Consider the following 26,573-nt stretch of genomic DNA (forward strand, 5'->3'; position numbering starts at 1 on the left):
TTTTTTTAATCTACTTTTGTTTGGTTGAAGGAAGGTTTTTGTATTGACCTGGTTTAATTTACAAATCAGAACTTTGAAACCAAGTAATATCATACTTATTCCTTTTCTATATAATATTAAACTTCTTTTAAGAAAAAAAAATCTTTGGGACTTCCCTGGTGGTCCAGTGGGCAAGACTGCATGCTCCCAATGCAGGGGTCCTGAGTTCAATCCCTGGTTGGGTAACTGGATCTCACATGCTGCAACTAGGAGTTCACATGCTGCAACTAAAACCTGGCGCAGCCAAATAAATAAATAAATATATATTTAATAAAAAAACTTCCCCCGAAGTGCCCTTTTTAGCCTTTTTCCCCCCAAATCTAGGATCAATCAAGAATGTTGAATTGGGACTTCCCTGGTGGTTTAGTGGTTAAGAATCCGCCTGCCAATGAAGGGGGCACAGGTTCGAGCCCTGGTCTGGGAAGATCCCACATGCCGTGGAGCAGCTAAGCCCTTGCACCACAACTACTGAGCCTGCACTCTAGAGCCCGTGAGCCACAGCTACTGAAGCCTGTGCACCTAGAGCTAGTGCTCCGCAGCAAGAGAAGCCACTGCAATGAGAAGCCCGTGCACCGCATCAAAGAGTAGCCCCCGCTCGCCACAGCTAGAGAAAGCCTGCATGCAGCAACAAAGACCCAACGATGAAGACCCAATGCAGCCAAAAATAAATAAACAAATAAAATATTTTTTTATAAAAGAATATTGAATTGTATTTAATTATTAGAAGTATATACTTTTTAATACAGGAAAGCGTGAGGAAGAACATCATCCCTAATCCTAATATCCAGAGATAACCACTGTTAACATTTTTGTGTATGTCATTAGGCTTTTTTCTGTATATGTGGTTTTTGTTTGTTTTTTTACATAGGTGTGCAGTCCAAATTCATGCTAAGTAGAAGGGAAAAGGAAAAAACTCAAGCCTGCAGTTTAAAGTGTGGCCTTTTGCTTGTAGTGTTCCTGTAATTGACACCAATTTCTACCTGCTCTGGAGCTGTGTCATAAAGGGCAAAAACTTATGGAGTTAGAAAGTAAACATAATGGAATCAGAAAGCCAAAAGTTGGTTCTTTGAAAGACTGATAAATTAGAAAAATATCTGACAAGATTAATCATGATACAAAGAGAAAAGCATGAATAAGTAATGTTAGGAATGAAAAGGAAATTATTAACTACAAAAACAGTACAGATTTTTTAAAGGTAAGAGGCTTATGATGGTCAGTTTTATGTGTCAACTGGCTAGGCTACAGTTGTTATTCAATCAAACACTAACCTATGTGTTGCTATGAAGGTAGTTTTATAGATTGTTTTAAAGTTCATAATCAGTTGACTTTAAGAGATTATCCTAGATAGTCTGCATGGTCCCACCTCAATCAGTTGAAAGGCCTTAAGAGAGGAACTGATACTTCCCTGAGGGAGAAGAAGATACGACACCTGTAGATCGCAGCTTCCACTCATGCCTTGAGATTTTTCAGCCTGCCTTTCCTGAAGGTCTCCCCTATGGTTTGGGATTTCAGACCTGCCTTCCAGCCTCCATAATCATGTGAGTCAATTTCTTGCAATAAATCAATATATATATCCTACCGGTTCTGTTTCTCCAGTTGAACACTGACTAATTCAAGACTTTTAAACAGCTTTCTGACAGTAAGTTGGAAAATTCCGATGAAATGAACAAGTTTCTACAAAAAAGACTAAAATACTTAGGAATAAATTTAACAAGTGCAAAACTTACTCTTTGAACTACAAAACATTGTTGAAAGACATAAAAGAAGACACAAATAAATGGAAAGATCCTGTGTTTAGGGAGCAGAAGATTTACTAGTGTTAAGATGGCAATACCCCCCAAACTGATCTACAGATTCAGTGCTATCCTATCAAAACCCCAGCTGGCTTCTTTGTAGAAAATGACAAGCTAATCCAAATGTTCATCTAGAAAATCAAGGGACTTGGAATAGCCAAAATAATATTGAAAAAGAACAAGCTAGAGGATTCATACTTCCCAACTTAAAAACTTAACTACAAAGCTATATTAATCAAGACAGTGTGGTACTGGCATGAGAATAGACCTACAGATCAATGGAATGGAGAGTCCAGGAATAAACTCTCACACTTACAGTCAGTTGATTTTTGACAAGGTGCCAGGGCAAGTAAATGGGGAAAGGATAGTCTTTTTCCATAAACGGTGCTGGGACAACTGGAAACATGCAAAAGAATGAAGTTGGACCCCTCTCTCACACCATATAAAAAAATTAATCCCAGATGTATCAAGACACAAATGTAAACTAAAACTACAAGTTTTAGAAGAAAACATAGGTGTAAATCTTCGTGACCTTGGACTAAGTAATGGTTTCTTAGGTATAGCACCAGAAGCACAAGCAAAATAGATGAAGTCAACATCATCAAAATTAAAAATGTTTGTGCTTCAAAGAACACCATCAAGAAAGTGCAAAAAACAAGCCACAGAAAGGGAAAAGTTTTTTGGAAATCATATATCTGATAAGGAACTTGTAACTGAAATGTATCAACAACTCTTAAATGTTAAAATATATCAACATTTCTCCAAAGACAATATACAAATGGCCAATCAGCACATGAAAAGATACTCAGTATCCTTAGGCATCAGGAAAATGCAAATCAAATCACAAAGAGATACAACTTCATATCCACTAGGATGGCTATAATGAAAAAGATGGGCAATAACAAGTGTTGGTGAGGATGTGGAGAAATTGGAACCCTCAGACTTTACTGGTAGGATGTAAAATGGTGGTTTGGAAGTTCTTCAAAAGGTTAAACACAGAGTTATCAAATGACCCAGCATTTCCACAACTAGGTATAAATCCAAGTGTAATAAAAACATGTCCACACAAAAACTTATACATGAATGTTCAGAGCACCATTAATCTATAATAGCCCAAAAGTTAAAACAACCCAAATGTCCATCAAGTGACGAATGGATAAACAAAAGGTGGTATGTCCATACAATGGAATATTATTTGTCAATAAAAAGAAATGAAGTACTGATACATGTTACAACATGGACAAACCATGAAAACATGCTAAGTGAAAGAAGCCAGTCACAAAAGATGATATTTTATATGACTTCATTTCTATGAAATGTCCAGACTAGGCAAATCTATAGAGACAGAAAGTAGATTGGTAGTTGCCTTGGGCTGGGGGTTAAGAGGAAAGGGTGGGCAGCTGACTGCTGATCGGTACAGGGTTTCTTTTTGGAGTGACAAAAATATTCTGGAATTGGATAGTGGCAGTGATTGCACAACTCTAAATTTACTAAAAACCACTGAATTGTACACTTTAAGCGGGTGAACATGGTATGTGAATTATGTCTCTATAAAGTTGTTATAAAAAAAACTGAATCAAGGTACAAACTTCCAGTTGCAAAATAAATGAGTCATGGGTATGAAATGTACAGTGTGAAGAATATTGTCAATAATTATGTAATATCTTTGGTGATAGATCATAACTAGATTTATGGTGATCATTTTGAAATGTATAAAAATATCAAATCACTACATTGTGTTAATGGGAACCAACAAAGTATTGTAGGTCAAATATACTTCCAAACAAACAAACTTACAGAAAAAGAGATCAGATTTGTGGTTACCAGAGGCAGGGGTGGAAGGGAGGGGAATTGGATGAAGACAGTCAAAAGGTACAAACTTCTAGCTGTAAGATAAATAAGTACTAGGAATGTAAAGTACAACATGATATATATAATTAACACTGCTATATGTTATATCAATATACTGGAAGTCAAGAGAGTAAATCCTGAGTTCTCATCACAAGAAAAATATTTAATTTCTTTAATTTTTTATCTATATGAGATGATGGATATTCACTGAACTTATTGTGATAATTACTTCATGTTGTAAGTCAAATCATTATGTTTTTAGGTTTTTTTAAAAAATTTATTTATTTTTATTTTTGGCTGGTTGGGTCTTCATTGCTACACGCAAGCTTTCTCTAGTTGCAGTGAGTGGGGGCTACTCTTCATTGCAGTGCACAGGCTTCTCATTGCGATTGCTTCTCTTGTTGCGGAGCACAGGCTCTAGGTGCGCGGGCTTCAGTAGTTGTGGCACACAGGCTCAGTAGTTGTGGCTCGCAGGCTCTAGAGTGCAGGCTCGGTAGTTGTGGTGCACGGGCTTAGTTGCTCCACGGCATGTGGGATCTTCCCGGACCAGGGCTCGAACCCATGTCCCCTGCATTGGCAGGCGGATTCTTAACCACTGCGCCACCAGGGAAGTCCCAAATCATTATGTTTTACACCTTAAACTTATACAGTACTGTACATCAGTTATGTCTCAATAAAACTGGAAGAAAAAAAACTGACTCAGAGAAGTAGAAAATCTGAATAGTCTATAACCAATTTAAAAAAATCAGTCTATATTTAAAATTCTGGGTGAAGAGTCAAGTTCTATCACAGTCAAGTAAAAGTTACAATCATCTACAAGTTATTTAGTATAGCAGCTGTCATAATCTTGATGTTGAAACCTGACAAGTTTAGTTTTAAGAAGGAAAATTTTAAACAAATCTCACTCATGAACATAGAAGAAAACTCCTAAGTAAAATTTTAGTAGGCCAGATCCAACTGTATAAAAAAAGATACTATTTAGTTACCCCATTGACTTAATCACAAGAATACAACATTGGTCTAACAGAAAGTCAGTTAATATTGATTAAAGGACAAAATTAAAGTGTCTTGCATAAAAGCATGTATCTTGTTTAAAGGGATTTGTGCCATTCTGGTTTTTTCTGACACTGTATGGAATTAACTTTGTATGTTACTGAACCATTTCACCCAAGGGCTCATAAACACACTAATGTATTTTTATAATGAGGGTAATAATATAAGCATAAATTTAAACTACTGCCAAACTTTTTTTAAAAGAGAAGAATGCTATTGTTCTTTTAGTTGTAAATTGTATTTCATTTAATAGACCTCTGTCTTCTGTTTTCTCCGGGTATATTTTTCTGTCGGATTGTATGTGTCTCTATTATATCAATAATTGTAGATGCTTGTTGATCTCACCAAGAGACCCAGGTTTTCAAGGGCAGGAACTGTGTTGGTGGGGTGATTGGCATAGTAGATACAGTATAATCTTTGGAACTCGGTAGGCTTAGGTTTTATATACTGCCTCTACCACTGGAGCTATGTGGCTCTGGGAACCACTTAATCTCTCTAACTCCTATGGTTCTTGTAATAAAAATGACAGCAATTTTCTGCTCAGACCTCCTTCTCAGAGAACCATCCCAGGATAGTCACATATCACTTGCTATCACTTCCGCAGGCCACACTGCACCAGAATTGCACGAGTGACCCCAGTTTTCAGTGATCCCATCTCTCTCCCTGATATTTGGAATTTGGACACAGAAGCAGAATCATTTAATCTGAGGAACTGAGCTGCACAGGGGTGTAGAAGCAAGTGTCATAACAACAGCAGGGAAAAGCTAAAGTTGTGGGAAAGCAGAGAAACAAATGAGCAGAGGAAATACATCTAATGAAAGTGGAAAAGTGAGGAAAAAATGAAAAACAAACAAAAATTGTCAGGTCAACATTATCTCAGCTGCTTTGGTGGCCCTGTTAACAAAAATCCTAGAGAAAGGAGGATGAAGAGTGGCACTCTAATTCTTCAAGAACAGTGTGGAGCAGATTAGTGGCAAATAAAGTGTTCACCAAAGGTTGGAAACTGGCCCCCACGAAGAGTGTTCCTCTCTGAAAACAGCTGGATTGGAATTGATACAGATGGTTTTTCTAAAGAGGGTGGAGTATTAATGTGCTTCAATGAGATAGAGACTCTTCATGACATCATTTCTCCCTCAAATGTTATAGCAGCTGATTAAAAATAGTAGCTGGGCATATCTAGAATATATAAAGAACTCATAAACTCAGCATTAAAAACAAAACATATAATCCAATTAGAAATTAGGAAAAGACACAAACACACATTTCACTAAGAGGATATACAAAAGGCAAACACATGAAAAGATGTTCAATAGCATTAATTATTAGAGAAATGCAAATTGAAACTACAGTGAGATTTCACTACAAACCTATCAGAACAGCTAAAATGAAATATGATAACACCAAATACAAGTAAGGATGCAGAGAAACTGGATCACTCATGTTGCTGGTGGGAATGTAAAATGGTACAGCCACTCTAGAAAACAGTTTGGCAGTTCCTTTCAAAACTAAAAGGGACTTACTATATAACCAGCAATTGCCCTCTTAAGCACTTATCCCTGAGAAATGAAAACTTATTTTCACACAAGAACTTGTGCATGATTGTTCATAGCAGCTTTATTTTTAATAGCACCAAACTGGCAACTACCCAAATGTCCCTCAATGACTAAATAGTTAATCTATAGTACATTCATACCATGCATGGTATATTACTCAGCAATGAAAAGGAACAAACTATTGATACAAGCAACAATTTGGAATAACCTCAAGAAAATTAAGCTGAGTGAAAGTAGGCCAATCTCAAAAGGATGTTTTGATTCCATTCCACTGCATGATTCCATTTATATAACATTCATGAAATAATACAGAGATGGAAAATGTATTAGTGGTTGCCAGAGTTAAAGATGGGGAAAGGAGGGATGTGGCTATATAGGGGTGAATAAGAGCAAGTCTTGTGGTGATGGTATAATTGAGTATCTTGATTATGGTGGTGGTTTCACAAGATTTACATGTGATAAAATTGCATAGAGGTACACACACACAAGTAAGTCTGTACTGGTAAAATCTGAATAAATTGTACAGATTATTTCAGTGTCAGTTTCTTGGTTTTGATATTATACTATCGTTCTGTAAGATATTAACACTGGGAGGGGATATCTGAGGATATCCTGCAACTGGAAATGAAAAACCCTAATGAGGCATTTGTAGCTAATGGAAGAGAATTTATATTCCTGACCCCCAACAGGGTTATAAGCTCTTTAAGAGCAGACCTGGGTTTCTTTGTATTGTCAGAACCTGGCACAGTGCCTCTCCTAAACAAGATAATCCGTATGTTTCTCTTGTCAACACTGATAAAGGATTTTGAGCTCACAACTGAGAAATCTGAATGTTCTTTGTCAATATACCAAGAAAAATATTATATTTTTGAAGTCATTTTATGATTAATTTGCAGAAGAATAAAGGGATAGTAAGAAGAAAACTTTATTAGGAATGTTCACAAGAATTAAAACATAGCAAACCTCTTCAACTCAAAACACCGGTGCACAAACAATAAAAAAGATTAAAGAATATCATCATACATCATTTTGGCAAAACAAGATGGTACAAGTTCTTGTCACAAAATATTGCATGATGACATGCTTCCTGTCAAATGACTAACTGGATGAAAATACCACATTGCTTTTGTGTCCTTAGGAATAAATAGGTCACATTAATTCTTGAGTTTGAGAAAAATTCATCTACGATAACTTCATCTGAAAACTCATAACCTGACATTTCATTTATATGACCAATTCCACCATCATTAATAGAGTCTAGAGTGCTGCTATTTGTCTCCTTGCATTTATCTTCTGATTCATCTAATAACTTTGAAACATCTTCCCCTGTCAGTTTCCTTTTCTTTGCCACTACGGATGGAAAATGAAAAATTCTGAATTCTCAACTTGTTCTATGAAATCGTAAAGCAAACTATAAAGATAATCCCTCCAGTCTTCTTTTTTTCCTTCTTGAAAATGAGGCAATACTTTGGGCATTATAATAAGAAAACTGCAGGATAACATTTTTCTAAACATTGCATCATCCTTTTAGGTGATTCCATCATTTTTCCATTTTCTTATAATTTAATTCCTTTTTTAAATATAGCTGGGAAAATTGAAGTGTATGATAAAAGAATTTCTTAGGGCTTCCCTGGTGGTGCAGTGGTTAAGAATGCGCTTGCCAACGCAGGGGACACGGGTTCGAGCCCTGGTCCAGGAAGATCCCACATGCCGCGGAGCAACTAAGCCCGTGCGCCACAACTACTCATCCTGTGCTCTAGAGCCCGCGTGCCACAACTACTGAAGCCCACATACCTAGAGCCCGTGCTCCGCAACAAGAGAAGCCACCGCAATGAGAAGCCCGTGCACCGCAACGAAGAGTAGCCCCCGCTCGCTGCAACTAGAGAAAGTCTGCACGCAGTGGCGAAGACCCAACACAGCCAAAAATAAATAAATAAATAAATTTATAAAAAAAAAAAAAAGAATTTCTTAAATGATGAAATAGCAAAACCTGAAATAAGAAAAATGAGATCAGTAAAATCCCCTAATGTATCTTAGATTTATAAAAGTGTCAGTGGCCCATATGGTAATCACGCAGCAACGAAGACCCAATGCAGCCAAAAATAAATAAAAAAAAAAAAAAAAAAAAAAAATTACTTCTTACAAATAGTTAGAACTGCTCCAAAAGAAAATTTAAAAACTAGTATCAGGTTCAGTGGAGCCTGATGGTATTCCACGGGTTAATGATGAATTACATCATTAACATATGAACAAGTTCCCTACATATGAACGAGTTCCATTCCTAGAGCATGTTTGTAAGTCCAATTTGTTCATAAGTCCAATAAAGTTAGCCTAGGTACCCAACTAACACAATCGGCTATACAGTATGGCTAATTTGCTTTGGATAACAAGGCTACAGAGACACTGTTGGTTGCCTACCTAACAGCCTTTCCCTCTTTTTACTTAGTTTAATGGCACCCTCATTTTGTTTTGTAACAGCAACAATTGATGTAAGCCATTCTTTGCCAGCAGTTGGTCTTTGGGTGGCTGTGTTTTAACCAAAGAAATGAGAAATCTCCTGGGGTGGGTGGCGGTGGGGAGCTTCTTAGAAAGTCTTCCTCGCTGACAAAGAAAGAGGAGGAGGTGGTTTCGTTTTCCCTGCTGTGTTTGAACACTTTATGCTCAGAGCGACAGCAGCCATCTGTGTCTGGAAGGGCAGACACTGACAACATGCTGAGAATGACTAAGGAGAAAGTCGGGAAGAGCCTGGGTCCTTGATAACATTATTGAGTCTCCCAGCCATGCCTACAATGCCATCTCCAGGACTCTGGTTAAGCGAAACAATGTGTCTGAATTGTTTAAGCAGGTGGTTCTCAACCTTGACTGCACTTGAGAATCCCTCTCAAGGCCCAGGTCATACCCCAGACCAATGAAATCAGATTTCACCATGTAGGAGTCAGGTTTCCCAGGTGATTCCAATGTGCAGCCAATTTTGAGAACCACCAGTCCAGGCCACTTTTAGTTGGGTATTCCATTTTTGGCAGGAAAAAAATATCCTTCATGATACAGTTTCTGATTGAAAACATTTATTTCAGCCAGATAAAACTCAGATTCCCCAAATGGTGAAAAGATCAGAACCAGTTTGTTTTCTCATCAGTTTTGGTTCATCCATCTGTGAAACATTCATAACATTGCAGTTAATTTCCACAAATACTTGGATGACTGGCTGGGACAAATGTACAGTAGCAGTTGTGATGCTAAAAATACAAATACACCCAGAACAACAAAGAAACACGGCTTTGCACAACTCTGCTAAGCTGTTCCATTCCCTTTGTCTTTATTGTAATTTCCAATTTGCTTTTTTAATGCTGATATCTTCTGGCAAAATGGTGGCCACCAGTCCTACAGGCAGCAATGTCTCTGAGTTTTTCAGGTGTAAAGTAATCAACTGAAACCAGGTCCCCCTAAAACCAAGCTCCCCTGAAGAGTTTATGGTTAACCTCTCTGTACAAAACTTTATTCCCTGTCGTGTCCCCTCTGATCTCAATCCTGTGCATACTGAAGACTCATCAACCAGAGTCAGAGGACTAAAATTGCTGTTGTCAATAACATTGTTAATGTGCTAAAGTTGCTATTATCAATTACTTATCACTAACATACAGGTTGTTTTCTCTAGGGCAGGATGAGCTAACAGATCACCCGGGCCATTGGACCATCAGACCAGAGACTCATAAACTGTAGGCATCCAGACTCTTGAAACTATGATTAAGAAATGTCACAGGGACTTCCCTGGGGGTCCAGTGGTTAAGACTCTATGCTTCCAATGCAGGGGGTGCAGGTTCGATCCCTGGTTGGGGAACTGGGATCCCACATGCCACGTGGTGCAGCCAAAAAAAAAAAAAAAAAAGTCACAAGACAGAGAAAGACAAATATCATATGATGTCACTTATATGTGGAATCTTAAAAAATGATACAAATGAACTTACTTACAAAACAGAAATAGACTCAACAGACATAGAAAAATAACCTCTGGTTACCAAAGGGGATAGAAGGAGGGTGGGATAAATTAGGAGTTTGGGATTAGCATATACACACTACTGTAATATAAAATAGGTAAACAACAAGGACCTACCATATAGCACAGGGTACTATACTCACTATCTTGTAATAACCTATAATGGAAAAGAATCTGAAAAAGAATATATATATGTATAACTGAATCACTTTGCTGTACACTTGAAACTGACACAACATTGTAAATTAACTATACTTCAATTTTTAAAAAATGGAGGGCTTCCCTGGTGGCGCAGTGGTTGAGAATCTGCCTGCCAATGCAGGGGACACGGGTTCGAGCCCTGGTCTGGAAGATCCCACATGTCGTGGAGCAACTGGGCCCGTGAGCCACAACTACTGAGTCTGCGCGTCTGGAGCCTGTGCTCCGCAACAAGAGAGGCCGCCATAGTGAGAGGCCCGTGCACCGCGATGAAGAGTGGCCCTGCTTGCCACAACTAGAGAAAGACCTCGCACAGAAACGAAGACCCAACACAGCCATAAATAAATAAATTAATTTTTTAAAAAATGGAAAAAAAATAAATGTCACAAGACGATGCTTAATCCCAGTTTCTTTGTTCTTCCCATCTAAAAACCCCCTAACTCAAAGACCAAGTGGGGCTTCCCTGGTGGCGCAGTGGTTGAGAACCTGCCTGCCAATGCAGGGCACACGGGTTCGAGCCCTGGTCTGGGAAGATCCCACATGCCGCGGAGCAACTAGGCCCGTGAGCCACAACTGCTGAGCCTGCGCGTCTAGAGCCTGTGCTCTGCAACAAGAGAGGCCGCCATAGTGAGAGGCCCGCGCACCGCGATGAAGAGTGGCCCCCACTTGCCGCAACTAGAGAAAACCCTCGCACAGAAACGAAGACCCAACACAGCCAAAAAAAAAAAAAAAGACCAAGTGGCAGTGGATCTGAGGCTTGTCTCCCACTCCCTTGCTTGGCGCCCTCCAGTAAACCCTTACTTTGCTGCAAACACCTGCTGTCAGAGTTTGATTTTCTACCCACAGGCACACAAGCCCTTGCTCAGTCAGGCAACCAAAGGGCATCAGGAGACTCTCACATGAGGAACTGTTCCATCAAGATCATAAACATCTATCATCCCCTCTCACATCTGTGTTCTTACTGAGAGAACAGCTATAAAACCAACTGAGCCAACAAAACAAAACAAAAACAGGGCATAGCAACACTTTCTATTACTCTAGTGTTTACTCTAAACACTCCAGTGTTTTAAGACCTGTGTCCGAAAACTGTCAAACTGCTTGCTGAATTACTGACCATGCAAAATTTTTTTCCCTTTGCCTCCAGAGATCCCACAAAACAATGGAAAAGAAATGAAAATAGAAAGTAAATAAATCCACAAAATCAATGATGAAGTGAAAGGGATGAGGGACATCCATGCATGACAGAATTCCGTAAATTTAGGACAAAGAGAGAGGGATGCCCAATGAAGCGAGGCAGGGAAATGATAACCTAGGCCAGCTGTTTTCTTAACTGGCCTACTAATCACCAAGAGATCTCATTAAACTGCAGATTATGGTTCAATAAGTCTAGGGTGGGGCATGAGGTTCTGCATCTCTAAAAAGCTCCCAGGTGATGCCACTGAGGCTGTTCTGGTCCGAGGACCACCTGTTGAGTAAGTAACAAGGGAGAATATATAAGGAGGGGCTATGGCCCAGGAGGGCACAGCCTGCCCTGTGGAACATGAGAGAGGATACCGATCAGGGCAGGAGTGAGACGTGGGGCTGGAGCCAAGGAGATTAAGTGTAAGTCTGTATTTCAAGGGTTGAGAACCCATTACCATAGGGTCCAGACAGGTAAAGGGAAGAAAGCTAGTACAGTTGCACCCTAGGCCATTGCTGTAGAATTTAAGCCCAGAGTTACCCAATCTTACAATTTTCGGTAGAAGACAGAAATCTAGAATTTGTGTGAAGTCTCCTGAATTTGTTTCATTTTTGGCAACTAATTAAAATGGAAGGCTATTCTAAAGAAAGTGAGCAAATTTCCTAGCGGGAACCAGAGCAGTGAGTTCTGGTATTCCGAAGGCAGGGGTGGGGGGCTGAGGGGAAGGCGGAGGGTAAGGGAGTGGTGTTCCTGATGGTTACAAAGACTGAGAAGGAAGGAATAAGCCAGAGACAAAACACAGATGCCAGGACAATGACTGATCAGGTAGTAGCCAGGATTTGGAAAATCACAAAGATAGGATTCAGGGATTTGGTGGAGGTAAAAGGTAGAATCCCACTTCAGTTTGACACAGGGAACTTCTCCACTAAGTGACAGGTGGTCATGATCCCGCCCTGTGGAGAAGGACTCCTAGCATGCTACTTGGTCACATCGTCATGGAAATGTACATTATTAGCTTTCCACCTTGTAAGGTGAACTCATAGACAAATTATGGACGTTTGAATGGTGCTTCTGGAACAGAATGAAAATGTTATATATTGACAATGTAAAAGTAAAGGTACAGCCTTTAGGTGAAGGGAAGAGGGTAAGGAATTAGAATGTTAATATCCTCTGCTGACTAAGCAGGTCATTTCACTTTCCTTGGTGACTGGAGCCAAAGCTGAGACTTAAGTATGTTGATTGAAGACACAGAGGTGACTAGAGTAAGAACTAAGAACAATGATATCACTAAGGGAGAGAGGGATTAAATGGGCTAAATTCTTGTCTTTCATGGTGGGAAGTTAAAACTAAATGTCCAAAGTTGATTAGTAAGAAATAGCAGTAGAAGCATATTGTTTTGAGATGTGTGGGTTTGCGAAAAACCCAAAGCAAAAAGTGTTGCTTAAAATACGCCTCTGGGCTTCCCTGGTGGCGCAGTGGTTTGAGCCCTGGTCTGGGAAGATCCCACATGCTGCGGAGCAACTAAGCTTGTGTGCCACAACTACTGAGCCTGCGCTCTAGAGGCCACAAGCCACAACTACCGAAGCCCACGTGCCACAACTACTGAACCTCGCGCACCTAGAGCCCGGGCTCCGCAACAAGAGAAGCCACGGCGATGAGAAGCCCACACACTGCAACGAAAAGTAGCTCCCATTCGCTGCAACTAGAAAAAGCCCACGCGCAGCAAAGAAGACCCAACGCAGCCAAAAAAAAAAAAAAATATATATATATATATATAATATAAATATATATATATGCCTCTGATGAGCAGAGCTGAGGGTGGAACTGTGGCTTCCCACATCATAAAGTCATCTTTTCTATTTGGTTTTTGGACTATATGTGTGTATCACTTTAATTACAAATGTGTGTGTGTGTAGATATAGACAGATATTTTTAAAGCATACACTGAGTGGTAAATTATAGGACAAATATCATAGAGAACATCTCAGTTCACATGAAGGAAGTGGCTGTAAAGGAAATGTGTTGAACTCATACACAGTACTGAGTGACTTTAAGAAGGAAGGAAGGAGCAAGTGTGGTAAAACGTTCACAGTTAGGGGATCTTGTAGAAGGGTACAGGGGAATTTTTTGTGCTATTTTTGTGAATTTCAATCTAAAATGATTTCAGTATGAAATGTTTTTAAAAACTCTGAAAATTAGGTAGTTTTTCTTCCTCTTCCCCATAAAAGGCATTTCAGAATCTTTGAAAAGTAGCTTTCAATAAATTCCAAATGTGGGCTCCAAAGTACAAAATTGTGTTTGGGATAACATCTAGATATTTGAAGGCTAAAGAGAAATAACAGGTCCTGTGCTTTGCAGGAAAGCATTAAGATCTGCTTGATAGCTGAGAGGGACAGGACGGGCAGGCTTGGGGGGAGGCACTGAGCTGACCAGTGCAGAGCCCCGAGGTGCCGCTGTGCTGTGGTCTGTGACTCTGCCAGAGACAGAGCTGGCAGGGGCTGACGAAGGCAAGCTTGACACTGCTGGATCAGGAGATAACATTCTCCACTGACTGTATGACTAACATTCCTTTAGCTGCCCCCTACACATTGGGCAAGATCGTAACCTAATTGGACATCTGTTAGGAAAAGTCCAACTGTTCCTTTTCCATTTATTTTGATGGGAAATGAATCCTGTTTAAAACATACATTTATCAATGGCATTTATTGATGGCTTAGCATATGAGAGGCACTGATCTCACATCTTCTTGAGCTGGGTTCTCTTATTCCCATTTTACAGATAAAGAGGCAGAGTTTAGAAGCTAAATAACTTACACAAGGTCACATTGCTTGTACTTTAGATTTTTATGTAAGTACAGAATAAAGAAAAATACCTTACAAGCAAACAGTAATTTACTTATCAATACAAATTGAAGACCCTTCTCCTGTACAGCGAAGTGAATCAGCTATACGTATACATATATCCCCTCTTTTTTGTATTTCCTTCACATTTAGGTCACCACAGAACATTGAGTAGAGTTCCCTGTGCTATACAGCAGGTTCTCATTAGTTACCTATTTTATACATAGTAGTGTACATATGGCTGTCAATCCCAATCTCCCAATTCATCCCACCCCCTTTTCCCCCCTTGGTGTCCATACATTTGTTCTCCCTTTTTTAAAATTTATTAATTTATTTATTTTCGGCTGCGTTGGGTCTTCGTTGCTGCACACGGGCTTTCTCTAGTTGCAGTGAGTGGGGGCTACTCTTCATTGCAGTGCGCGTGCTTCTCGTTGCGGTGGCTTCTCTTGTTGCAGAGCACGGGCTCTAGGCGTGTGGGCTTCAGTAGTTGTGACACGCAGGCTCAGTACTTGTGGTGCACGGGCTTAGTTGCTCCGTGGAATGTGGGATCTTCCTGGACCAGGGCTCGAACCTGTGTCCCCTGCATTGGCAGGTGGATTCTTAATCACTGCACCACCAGGGAAGCCCCATACATTTGTTCTCTTAAAGTGATTGTCCTTGAGTGATAGTGATGAAGTACTCTATCGTTAATAGATTTTTATCAAATTAACTGGGTAGTAAGCCAGTTTTTTAAAAAAGTAGTTATGAAAGTTTTGTTGTAACATGGAAAAATTAATATAATGGTAAAAGAAAAAAGTATGTTGCCAATGGAATATAAAAATACAAAATAAAACCACCATTTGTACATAGGAAAACTATTAAAAAGAAATATAGCAAATTGATAACATGGTGGCAAGATTAGGGAATATTTTAATCCTATCAAAAATAGCTGTCATCATTATTTTTCAAATTAAAAAACCTATACATCATTATTAAAAATATGATGTTTGCTTAGCAATCACAAAAACCTATTTAATGAATATCAAAGTAAAAGTCTTGCCTGCAGGAATTCAAACAACATAAAAATTTTTTTAAAAATCAGACTTGGAAGGATAAAGGGAATTTAAAGTGAAGAATATTTACACTTAAAACATGGAAAATTCATATACTGTTTGCTAAATGGTTTAGCAATAACTTGACTGTTATTTTGCTTTAAACGTATTTGCCAGCCTGCTCCCAGTGGAAAGAAAGAGAAAATGTCAGGGTAGACCCTTGTTCAGGAAAATCAGATTATTTCCTGGGTCTCTCCCGATCGTCAACAATAGTTGTTGAGGATTCACTGAGGGTACTCCTTTTCCTTCTGGTCAGAAAACCCTGGGAATAAATCTGTTCTGTTCTGTTTGCATGGCACAAAAATACCCACCCAGCTGCTTTCAAAGAGACTGTGGTGGCCTCAGCTGATGACTCTTTGCTCAGTGTTGTAAAATCCCAAGAGAAAGACGGTGTATAAACATAACCTTTGCTCAATTTCCCTCTAGCCAACGTAATTCTAATATTTATGGAAGGTTGCAAGGAGCCACTTGAGGCAGGAGCCAGGTGACCATAATGACAGAGAAAATTCACCTGAATTGGCTCAAGATGTGTGTTGCCGGGAAACTATGTCCAGGGGCAAATAATCATATTGATTCCCAGGAAACGATGACACTAAGTAAGTGAGCAGACAGGTGCAGCCACGTAAACACCCTTTAGGCTTTTTTTTTTCTTTGAAAGACGAAAGCCTTGGTCTCATTTTGTATTAAAGCTGAAGGAAGATTTTGAGGACAAAGAGGCGTAAGGAATGATCATTTACTATAATCATCATCATAATTATTACTTATGGTACTTTTGCAAGGTCCTTTGCATACATTATTTCTAATTCTCAAAACAACTTTTCCCTTTTTGCAAGTGAGGCGATTGCAGCCCAGAGAGATTATTTCCCCAAGGTCACACAGTAAAGGGCAGAATTAGGATTTGGAATCCAGGTCTGTCAGACATCAGCCTGGACTATTTTTACCATATCTGCCAAATGGTCATTTCCTTGTGGTCAGAGGAAAATATTAAAATAAAAGAAACTAGGGCTTCCCTGGTGGCGCAGTGGTTAAGAATCTGCCTGCCAATGCAAGGGAAACGGGTTTCAGCCCTGGCCCAGGAAGATCCCACATGCCATGGAGCAACTAAGCCCGTGAGCCACAACTACTGAGCCTGAGCTCTAGAGTCTGCAAGCCACAGCTACTGAGCCCACATGACACAACTACTGAAGCCTGCACGCCTAGAGCCCATGCTCTGCAACGAGAAGCCCCCGCCATGAGAAGCCCGTGCACCGCAATGAAGAGTAGTCCCTGCTTGCCGCAACTAGAGAAAGCCCGTGTGCAGCAATGAAGACCCAACGCAGCCAAAAATAAAAAATAAAATAAAATAAATAAATAAATTTTAAAAATTAAAAAATAAAAGAAACTACTTTGTGGGCCCAAAAAGATGTTGAATATGGCTTTAAATTTTGTTTATGGAAATGAGTTGGATGTATGTTTGCCAGTGAAAATTTTTTCTGATGTTTTCCTGATAATATGAGGGGAAAATATTTTGGGTCCCAATTAGATTTCAAGTGTGTAGAGGGTAGGATCACATCTCTCTTGTGTCCATGATGCCTATTGCAAAATGGGAGCAGAGGGAAATAGCAAAACCTCCAAGGTTGAAATCAGCTAGGTGTCACTTGCTAGCTGCATGACCTTGGGGGGGTCCCTTACATCATCTGAGTTTCATCTACATATAAGGATAACAGTACCCATGTTGCAGACGTGTATAAGGGATCTGAATTTTACTTCACAATCCTGGAGGCAGAAATCACGTTGTTTGGGGCTTCCCTGGTGGCACAGTGGTTAAGAATCCACCTGCCAATGCAGGGGACATGGGTTCAAGCTCTAGTCCGGGAAGATCCCACACGCCGCAGAGCAACTAAGCCCATGTGCCACAACTACCGAGCCTGCGTGCCACAAGTACTGAAGCCCGCGTGCCTAGAGCCCATGCTCCGCAACAAGAGAAGCCACTGCAATGAGAAGCCTGCACACAGCAACGAAGAGTAGGCCCCGCTTGCCGCAACTAGAGAAAGCCCACGCGCATCAACAAAGACCCAACACTGCCAAAAATAAATAAATAAAATAAATAAATTTATTAAAAAAAAAAAGAAATCACGTTGTTTTCTAAATCAAATTTAACCTGACTTCAACTCCTATGTCAAGGTGGGGCACCCTTTTCTTGGAGGACTACACCAGAATGGGGTGTTGAGGTGGGTGTTTGAGGGGGTATGGAAAATAAAGGTCTTTATTGCTCAGTCCACCTGATTGCTACTGAGATGCTTGCCATCTAAGCTTCTGAATCCCCATCAGAGAGGCAGCTCCACGCCTCCTCGGAAGCTCGGATCCCACTCTGCCTCACTGCTGCCTCCAGGGCCACGGCTCGTGGTGGCCAGTCTTTGGGTGGCCGGAAATAGCACTGTTCAGGAGTGGGCCTAGAGCTTCTACCACCTGAGGAAATTCCCCCCAAACTCCTCTTCCTTCATCCAAGGAAGAGTTTCCCAACACATGTGGGTCTGTTACTACCACATCATAACACGATTTTAGAGGTACACTGAGACAGAACATTTCTTTTTTCTTTTTTGGACACACCACACGGCATGTGGAATCTTAGCTCTCCGACCAGGGATGGAACCCATGCCCCCTGCAGTGGAAGGGCAGAGTCAACCACTGGACCACAAGGGAAGTCCCGAGACACAAGCAATTTTTATTTTAAGGGTTATATATTTACTTAATGTGTATTAACAACTTGAGCTCATATATTAAGCCCATGATACATAGCTTCCTTTAAAAATAACTTTAAGTAAAAATGTGAGTCAATATTAAGTACATAATAATAATAATACCACCAGTAATAGCAGATATTGCAAAAATCTTACAGGGCTCTGGGGATGCCTGGGATGTGGGAAACATTTGTCTAGGCACAGAGCTGTTCAATAGAAATATGTGAGCCACAAATGCAAGGCACCTATACAATTAAAATTTTTCTAGTTAGACACATTAAAAAAGAAATAGGTGACATTAATTTTAATAATATATTTCATTCAACCCAGTATATCCAAAATATTATCATTTCAACATGTAATCAATATAAAAATTATTGATGAGATAGTTTACATTTTTTAATACTAAATTTTGAAACCCAGTATGTATTTTACACTTATAGCATTTGTTTCTTATTCAGACTAACGATATTTCAGGTGCTCAAGAGTGATATTGGCTAGTAGCTACTGCACTGCACAGCACAGGTTGAGGGGAAGTGAGGTTACATGCTGCCACTTAAGTTTCCAAATCCCACAGTGGTTGTCACCAAACATTTTTGCTCAAGTACCTCCAAAAGAATTTTAGAAATCTATGTGTCCGTCTACCTTTTCCCTGCCTTACACATACACTGTTAGACTGATTACTAAAAGTTTTATAAGATTGTAGTTGTAAAGGATATATTTGCAGTGTATTTTATTTTATTTTTTATTTTTACTCTATTGAAGTATAGTTGATTTACAATGTTGTGTTAATTTCTGCTGTACAGCAAAGTGTTTCAGTTATATATATATTCTTTTTCATATTCTTTTCCATTATGGTTTATCACAGGATATTGAATATAGTTCCCTGTGCTATACAGTAGGACCTTGTTGTTTATCCATCCTATATATACTGCTTGCATCTGCTAATCCCAAACTCCCAATTCTTCCCTCCCCCTCCCCCTTCCCCCTTGGCAACCACTCTATGTCTGTGAGTCTGTTTCTTTTTCATAGATATGTTCACTTGTGTCATATTTTAGATTCCACATATAAGTGATATCATATGGTATTTGTCTTTCTCTTTCTGACTTACTTCGCATAGTATGATAATCTCTAGTTTCATCCATGTTGCTGCAAATGGCATTATTTCATTCTTTTTTATGGCTGAGTAGTATTCCATTGTTTATATGTACCACGTCTTCTTTATCCATTCATCTGTCGATGGACATTTAGGTTGTTTCCAAGTCTTTTTTTTTTTTTTTTCCAAGTCTTGGCTATTGTGAATAGTGCTGCTATGAACACAGCAGTGCATGTATCTTTTTGAATTATAGCTTTGTCTGGATATATGCTCAGGAGTGGGATTGCTGGATCATATGGTAATTCTATTTTTAGTTTTCTGAGGAACCTCCATACTGTTTTCCACAGCGGCTGCACCAACTTACATTCCCACCAACAGTATAGGAGGGTCCCCTTTTCTCCACATCCTCTCTAGAGTTTATTGTTTGTAGACTTTTTAATGATGGCCATTCTGACTGGTATGAGATGGAACCTCATTGTTGTTTTGATTTGCATTTCTCTAATAATTAGGGATGATGAGCATCTTTTCATGTGCCTATTGGCCATCTGTATGTCTTCTTTGGAGATGTGGTGTATTTTAAACACGAACTTTAAAACAAAACCAGAACAGCATTCTGAGAGTAGCCAATGGAATGTAAATACATAGTAGTTTGTTACCACCATCCAGTTAAACAAATTATTGAATAAGCTCTTCTTTTTCTTCATTTTTCTCCTTAAATTTATATGTCCATTTCTCTTCCCTCTACTGAACTTTATTCAACATTCTTTTTTGAAAGTCTCTTGTTGATTGCCCTTGTCAAGCCTCTGTGCAAAAAGAATTTGTGTATAATTTTTAAAATAAATTTATTTATTTTTGGCTGAGTTGGGTCTTTGTTGCTGTGTGCGGGCTTTCTCTAGTTGCGGCGAGCGGGGGCTACTCTTCATTCCAGTGCATGGGCTTCTCATTGTGGTGACTTCTCTTGTTGCGGAGCATGGGCTGTAGGCATGAGGGCTTCAGTAGTTGCGGCACGTGGGCTCAGTAGTTGTGGCACACGGGCTTAGTTGCTCCATGGCATGCGGGATCTTCCCGGACCAGGGCTCAAACCCGTGTTTCCTGCATTGGCAGGCGGATTCTTAACCACTGCGCCACCAGGGAAGTCCCTTATTGATGTACAGTTGATATAAAATGTGATATTAGTTTCAGTTGTACAACATAGTGATTCAAACATTTTATAGATTATATTCCACTTAAAGTTACTATAAAATATTGGGTTGGCCAAAAATTCCTTTGGTTTTTAAGTAAAAATAAAAGACACATTTTTCATTTTCACCAAGAGCTTTATTGAACAACGTATTCACTGTTTGTTCCATTACCTTCTGCAATTTTTCTGGCAAATTCATAATTCCATCTTCCCAAAACTTTTTATCTTTTTGAGCAAAGAACTGTCCCAGGTACCTTTTACAGTCTTCCAGGGAATTTACATTTTTTCCATTAAGAGAATTTGGTAAAGACCGAAATAAATGGATATCCAAAGGTGCAATGTCTGGTGAATAGGGCAGATGAATCAGAACTACCCAGCCAAGCTGTAACAGTTTTTGCCTGGTCATCAAAGAAACATGAGGTCTTGCATTATCCTGATGGAAGATTATGCGTTTTCTGTTGACTAATTTCGGACGCTTTTTGTTGAGTGCTGCTTTCAGTTGGTCTAACTGGGAGCAGTACTTGTTGGAACTGATCATTTGGTTTTGTGGAAGGAGCTCATAACAGAGGACTCCCTTCCAATCCCACCATATACACAACATCACCTTCTTTTGGTGTGGTTGGTGGTGGTTCATTTCACTTGCCGCACGATCTCTTCTCTTCCGCATTATTATGCGGTATCCACTTTTCATTGCCGGTCACAATTTGTTTTAAAAACGGAACGTTTTCGTTACATTTTAAGTAGAGAATCGCATGAGGAAATATGGTCAAGAAGGTTTTTTTCGCTTAACTTATGTGGAACCCAACCATCAAAGCGATTAACATAACCAAGCTGGAAAAATGGTATTCAACGCTTGATTTGGATATTTTGAGTATGTCGGCTATCTCCCACGTGGTATAACGTTGATTGTTCTCAATTAATGTCTCGATTTGATCGTTACCAGCTTCAACTGGTCTACCCGACCATGGAGCATCATCCAGCGAGAAATCTCTAGCATGAAACTTCGCAAACCACTTGTGACACGTTCAATCAGTCACAGCACCTTCTTCATAGACTGTACAAATCTTTTTTAGCATTTCAGTTGTGTTTTTACCTTTCTTGAAATAATAAAGCACAATATGCCAAAAATGTTGCTTTTTTTCTTCCATCTTTAATAGTAAAATGGCTACACAAAGATTCACCAACTTTGATAATTTTTTTTTAATGCATGCTGATATGACAGCTGTCACAATACAATCTAACAAAATTGTTTCAAATGAAGTTACAGACAACTAAGCGCTACTAGGGCCATCTTATGGAAAAAGCTGAACGAACTTCTTGGCCAACCCAATATTATAAAATATTGTCTATAGAGTCCCTGTGCTGTACAATATATCCTTGTAGCTTACTTGTTTTATACATAGTAGTTTGTACCTCTTAGTCCCCTACCCCTATTTTGCCCCTACCCCTTTCCCTCTCGCACTGGTAACCACTAGTGTGTTCTCTATATATTGGAGTCTGTTTCTATTTTGTTATATTCATTTGTTTGTTTGATTTTTTAGATTCCACATAAAAGTGATAACATACAGTATTTGTCTTTCTCTGTCTGACTTATTTCAGTAAGCATAATATCCTCCAAGTCCATCCATGTTGTTGCAAATGGCAAAATTTCATTCTTTTTTTGACTGAGTAGTATTCCTATATATATATAGGAATATATATTCCTATATATATATGTGATATATATATATATCACATCTTTATCCATTCATCTACTGATGTACATTTAGGTTGCTTCCATATCTTGGCTATTGATAATCATCATCATCATCCTGCTATGAACATGGGGTGCATGAATCTTTTTGAACTAGTGTTTTTATTTTCTTTGGATATATACCCAGGAATGGAATTGCTGGATTATATGGTAGCTCTATTTTTAGTTTTTTGAGGAACCTCCATATTGTTTTCCATAGTGTCTGCACCAATTTACATTCCCACCAACAGTGTACAATGGTTCCCCTTTCTCTACATCCTCGTCAACATTTGTTATTTGTGTTCTTTTTGATGATAGCCATTCTGACAGGTTTGAAATAATATCTCATTGTGTTTTTTTTTCAAGCAAACTTTTTATTTGAGTGTAACATACATAAAGAAATGTACACAAATCATGGGTGTCAAAAAGTAAGTACACCTATGTAGTTCGCTCACAGATAAAGAAATAAAACATGACTAGCACCCAGAAATACCTCTCAGGGTCCTGCCCCAGTCACTGGGATCTCCCAAGGGGATCTCATTGTGGTTTTGATTTGCTTTTCCCTGATGATTAGTGATGTTGAGTATCTTTTCATGTGCTTGTCGGCCATATGTATGTTTTCTTTGGAAAAATGTCTATTCAGGTCTTCTGCCCATTTTTTAATTGGGTTGTTTGGTTTTTTGATATTGAGTTGTATGAGTTGTTTATATGTTTTGGATATTAACCCCTTATTGGTCATATCATTTGCAAATATTGCTCCCATTTGGTAGGTTGTCTTTTTGTTTTGTCGATGGTTTCCTTTACTGTTCAAAAGCTTTTGGGTTTGATTAGCTCCCATTTGTTTATTTTTTCTTTTGTTTCCTTTGTCTTAGGAGACAGACCCCCAAAATATTACAATGACTTATGTCAAAGATTGTTTAACCTATGTTTTCTCCTAGGAGTTTTTTGGTTTCTGGTCTTCCACTTAGACCTTTAATCAATTTTGAGTTTATTTTTGTATGTGGTATTAGAGAATGTTCTAATTTCATTCTTTCACACATAGCTGTCCAGTTTTCCCAGCACTACTTATTGAAGAGACTGTCTTTTCTCCATTGTATATTCTTGCCTCTTTTGTTGTAGATTTATTGGCCATATGTGTGTGGGTTTATTTCTGTTCCATTGATCTATGTATCTGTTTTGTGTCAGTACTGTACTGTTTTGTTTACTGTATCTTTGTAATATCGTCTGAAGTCAGGGAGTATGAATACCTCTAGCTCTGTTCTTCTTTCTCAAGATAGCTTTGGTGAGTGAATGCATTTTAATATTAAAGATAAGCTGGTACAAAACTAGAATTTGATTTTCTTTCTGTTAAGAGGACAGAGTTTTCTTAGAATATTGATCTGCTTTTGATAACAGATTATAAAGTTTTTTTACCTTTTAAGTAATCTGTTGTAACTTTCTTTATTTGCCTTTGAAATCTTTTATTGTCACTTTGATTACATGAATAAATATTGTTTCACAGTGACCTATGATCCTATTTGACCAAGTGTTTAAACAAATTTTGATATCTTTTATTTTTTAATTTTTATTTATTTTATTTATTTATCTTTGGCTGCGTTGGGTCTTTGTTGCTGCGCATGGGCTTTCTCTAGTTGTGTCGACAGGCTTCTCATTGCGGTGGCTTCTCTTGTTTTGGAGCACGGGCTCTAGGCATGCAGGCTTCAGTAGTTGTGGTGCATGGGCTCAGTAGCTGTGGCTTGCGGGCCCTAGAGCGCAGGCTCAGTAGTTGTAGCACCCGGGCTTAGTTGCTCTGCAGCATGTGGGATCTTCCTGGACCAGGGCTCGAACCTGTGTCCCCTGCATTGGCAGGCGGATTCTTAACCGCTGCGCCACCAGGGAAGCCCAAATTTTGATATCTTTGACAAACTTTCTGCAATCAAATTCTAAATGAAGTCCTTTTGACCTCTAGCTAACTTTGGGATGTTTCAGAGGGCCCTGAAACATCTCAAAAGAGCAATGTTAAATTAATTAGTTTTATTTGGTATGTTAAATTACATGGGAAGCGTTGTCAAAGGGTGTTGGTAAACCTTCTTAGGTTATATTGTATGGATAAACGTTATTAATATAAATGATCTAGAAATTATATGAAATTTCTAAAATTCAGATATGTCCTGATATAATATTACCCATCACAATTCTAGTTATTATCTTAAAATATTGTATATTGCAGAAATAACCAAATTTCTTTGTCAACTGCATTGCGATTAGATCTTTAACCATGCCATTTTTGTTATTTATAAACAGTTATTGTTTTACTCTGATGCTTTTGCAAAAAGCTTCATCTTCAAGAAGATTCATAGAATGGACTTTTTGACATATATAGTTTTCTGATACCTTTCAGGTCATACCACTGAATTGGGCAAGAAATTACAGAACACTAATGAAAAACTTGATGGCTCCATAAAACTGCTAAAAGAAGACCAAGATCAACAAGAATTAATCACATGGGACTGAATAAACGGATGAATATGATTATAATTTTTATGACTCTTTGTCTGAAATACTAAATTTTTGTTTTCCAGATATAAAGAAACATTTCCTTTTATACTATGACTTACAGATATTTAGTAAATTATGCATTTGTAAACAGAATTGAAACATTTATCCCTACCTGATTCCTCCAGAATTTGGAAACTCTTAGTGAATATTCTTATTCTCATGGCAATATAGTTATTTACATAAGTTCATTAAGAATCTGTCTTCTTTATTATAATAGGACACATTTGGGAACATTGGTTATATTACCAAGGCTTTGACTAGAATGTCATATTTGAGAAAGACATGCATAGACTCAGGTATGACTGGATGGCTTTAAGGAACTAAGGTTGACTTTATGAAGCCATAAAGCCCCTTGGAAAAAGAGCCTGGTACCTTGATTACAGGGTTCCCAGCAGCCTTACCACGTGAGTAAGGGAGGCCACTTCCCAGCAGATGCAGGAACCTCAGGATCTTTGGGGGACCTTAAGAAGAGAGGAATTCACCCAAATCTATAGGTATTACAGACAAGTCTGATGGCATGTTCTTGGTATGGTCTCCTGGTCTCGAGAGGCATGTAAAAGTTCAATCTGGGGATTCCTTATGAAACGTGCACGCAAAGCAGATTCAAAAGAACCTCTATGGTCAATTGCTTTTCTTGCTGGACTTATGTAAATAAGCAGGCCAAGTTTAATGAGACTAAACTTATTTTGCAAACAAATTTGTCTTAATTTGGCTATCTTTGGTAGAACTGAGGGTGATTTTAGAGAGAAAAAATTGTGTTTCAGCAGAAACTATAATAGACATTGTGGATATTAGATTCTAGTTGTTAATCATCTTTGAGGTTTTCTTTTTCTGTAAACTGGACTGGATTCTAAATTCTTCTAGTTTCCTCAAAAATTTAACTACAACTCTCCGAAGTAACATTTCCAATTTTTCTCCCACTTTTGACTTGGAATCATTGAGAACTAAAGCTGCCCTTTTCCTGAAGCCCTCTGAAGCTGAACAACTTGATATAAACGTGATAGGGATTACCACAATAGCCCATGCTTACACAATCTTCACGCTTGTTGCTGTGTAAGCCACTCAGAAAGTTTACCTGAACACCTGATGACATCATCAGAGACATTTAATTTTTAATTTTTATTTTAAATTTATTATTTATTTTATTTATTTTTGGCTGCGTCGGGTCTTAGTTGCAGCATGTGGGATCTTCGTTGTGGTGCGTGGGCTTCTCTCTAGTTGTGGCGTGTGGGTTTTCTCTCTCTAGTTGTGGCTCCTGGGCTCCCGGGCACGTGGACTCTGTAGTTTGTGACACACAGGCTCTAGTTGAGACGCGCGAGCTCGGTAGTTGCGGCGCATGGGCTTAGTTGCCCTGCGGCACGTGGGATCTTTGTTCCCTGACCAGGGATCGAACCCGCGTCCCCTGCATTGTAAGGCGGATTCTTTACCACTGACCACCAGGGAAGTCCCCAGAGACATTTTAAATTGCAAAATGCTTCAGCTCTGACATCTAGAATTCTTCTCAACTGACTGCCCCCAGGTTCAGAAACTGGTTTATAATTTGCTCCAATCATTAACCTTTGTTTTTCTTTTGTCTCCACAGAAATGTCTCTTATTAAATACCTGATTGCTTGCACTTTATAGGCCTAACTTTGAAAGCCCACCTATATCACTGCCTCCTGAAATGAATTTAACTGGACTGCCCTAGTGTCAAGACTAAGAGACTGATTTAATGA

The 26,573-nt window shown here is 38.9% G+C and overlaps 1 protein-coding gene across 2 annotated transcripts in view; it reads left to right on the forward strand.

The window, feature by feature from the left end:
* Positions 1-26,573, forward strand: part of WDHD1 (WD repeat and HMG-box DNA binding protein 1) — a 91,002-nt gene extending 64,429 nt beyond the window's left edge. Inside the window, exon 26 of one of the 2 annotated variants that reach the window (XM_082386474.1) lies at positions 24,701-26,423. In XM_082386474.1, the coding sequence (XP_082242600.1) occupies positions 24,701-24,763 (63 nt within the window). In that variant the 3' untranslated portion in view covers positions 24,764-26,423. The other variant, XM_082386475.1, reaches the window with a different exon arrangement.

The sequence above is a fragment of the Balaenoptera borealis genome (genome assembly GCF_965194805.1).
Source record: "Balaenoptera borealis genome assembly, chromosome: 3".
NCBI lineage: Eukaryota > Metazoa > Chordata > Mammalia > Artiodactyla > Balaenopteridae > Balaenoptera > Balaenoptera borealis.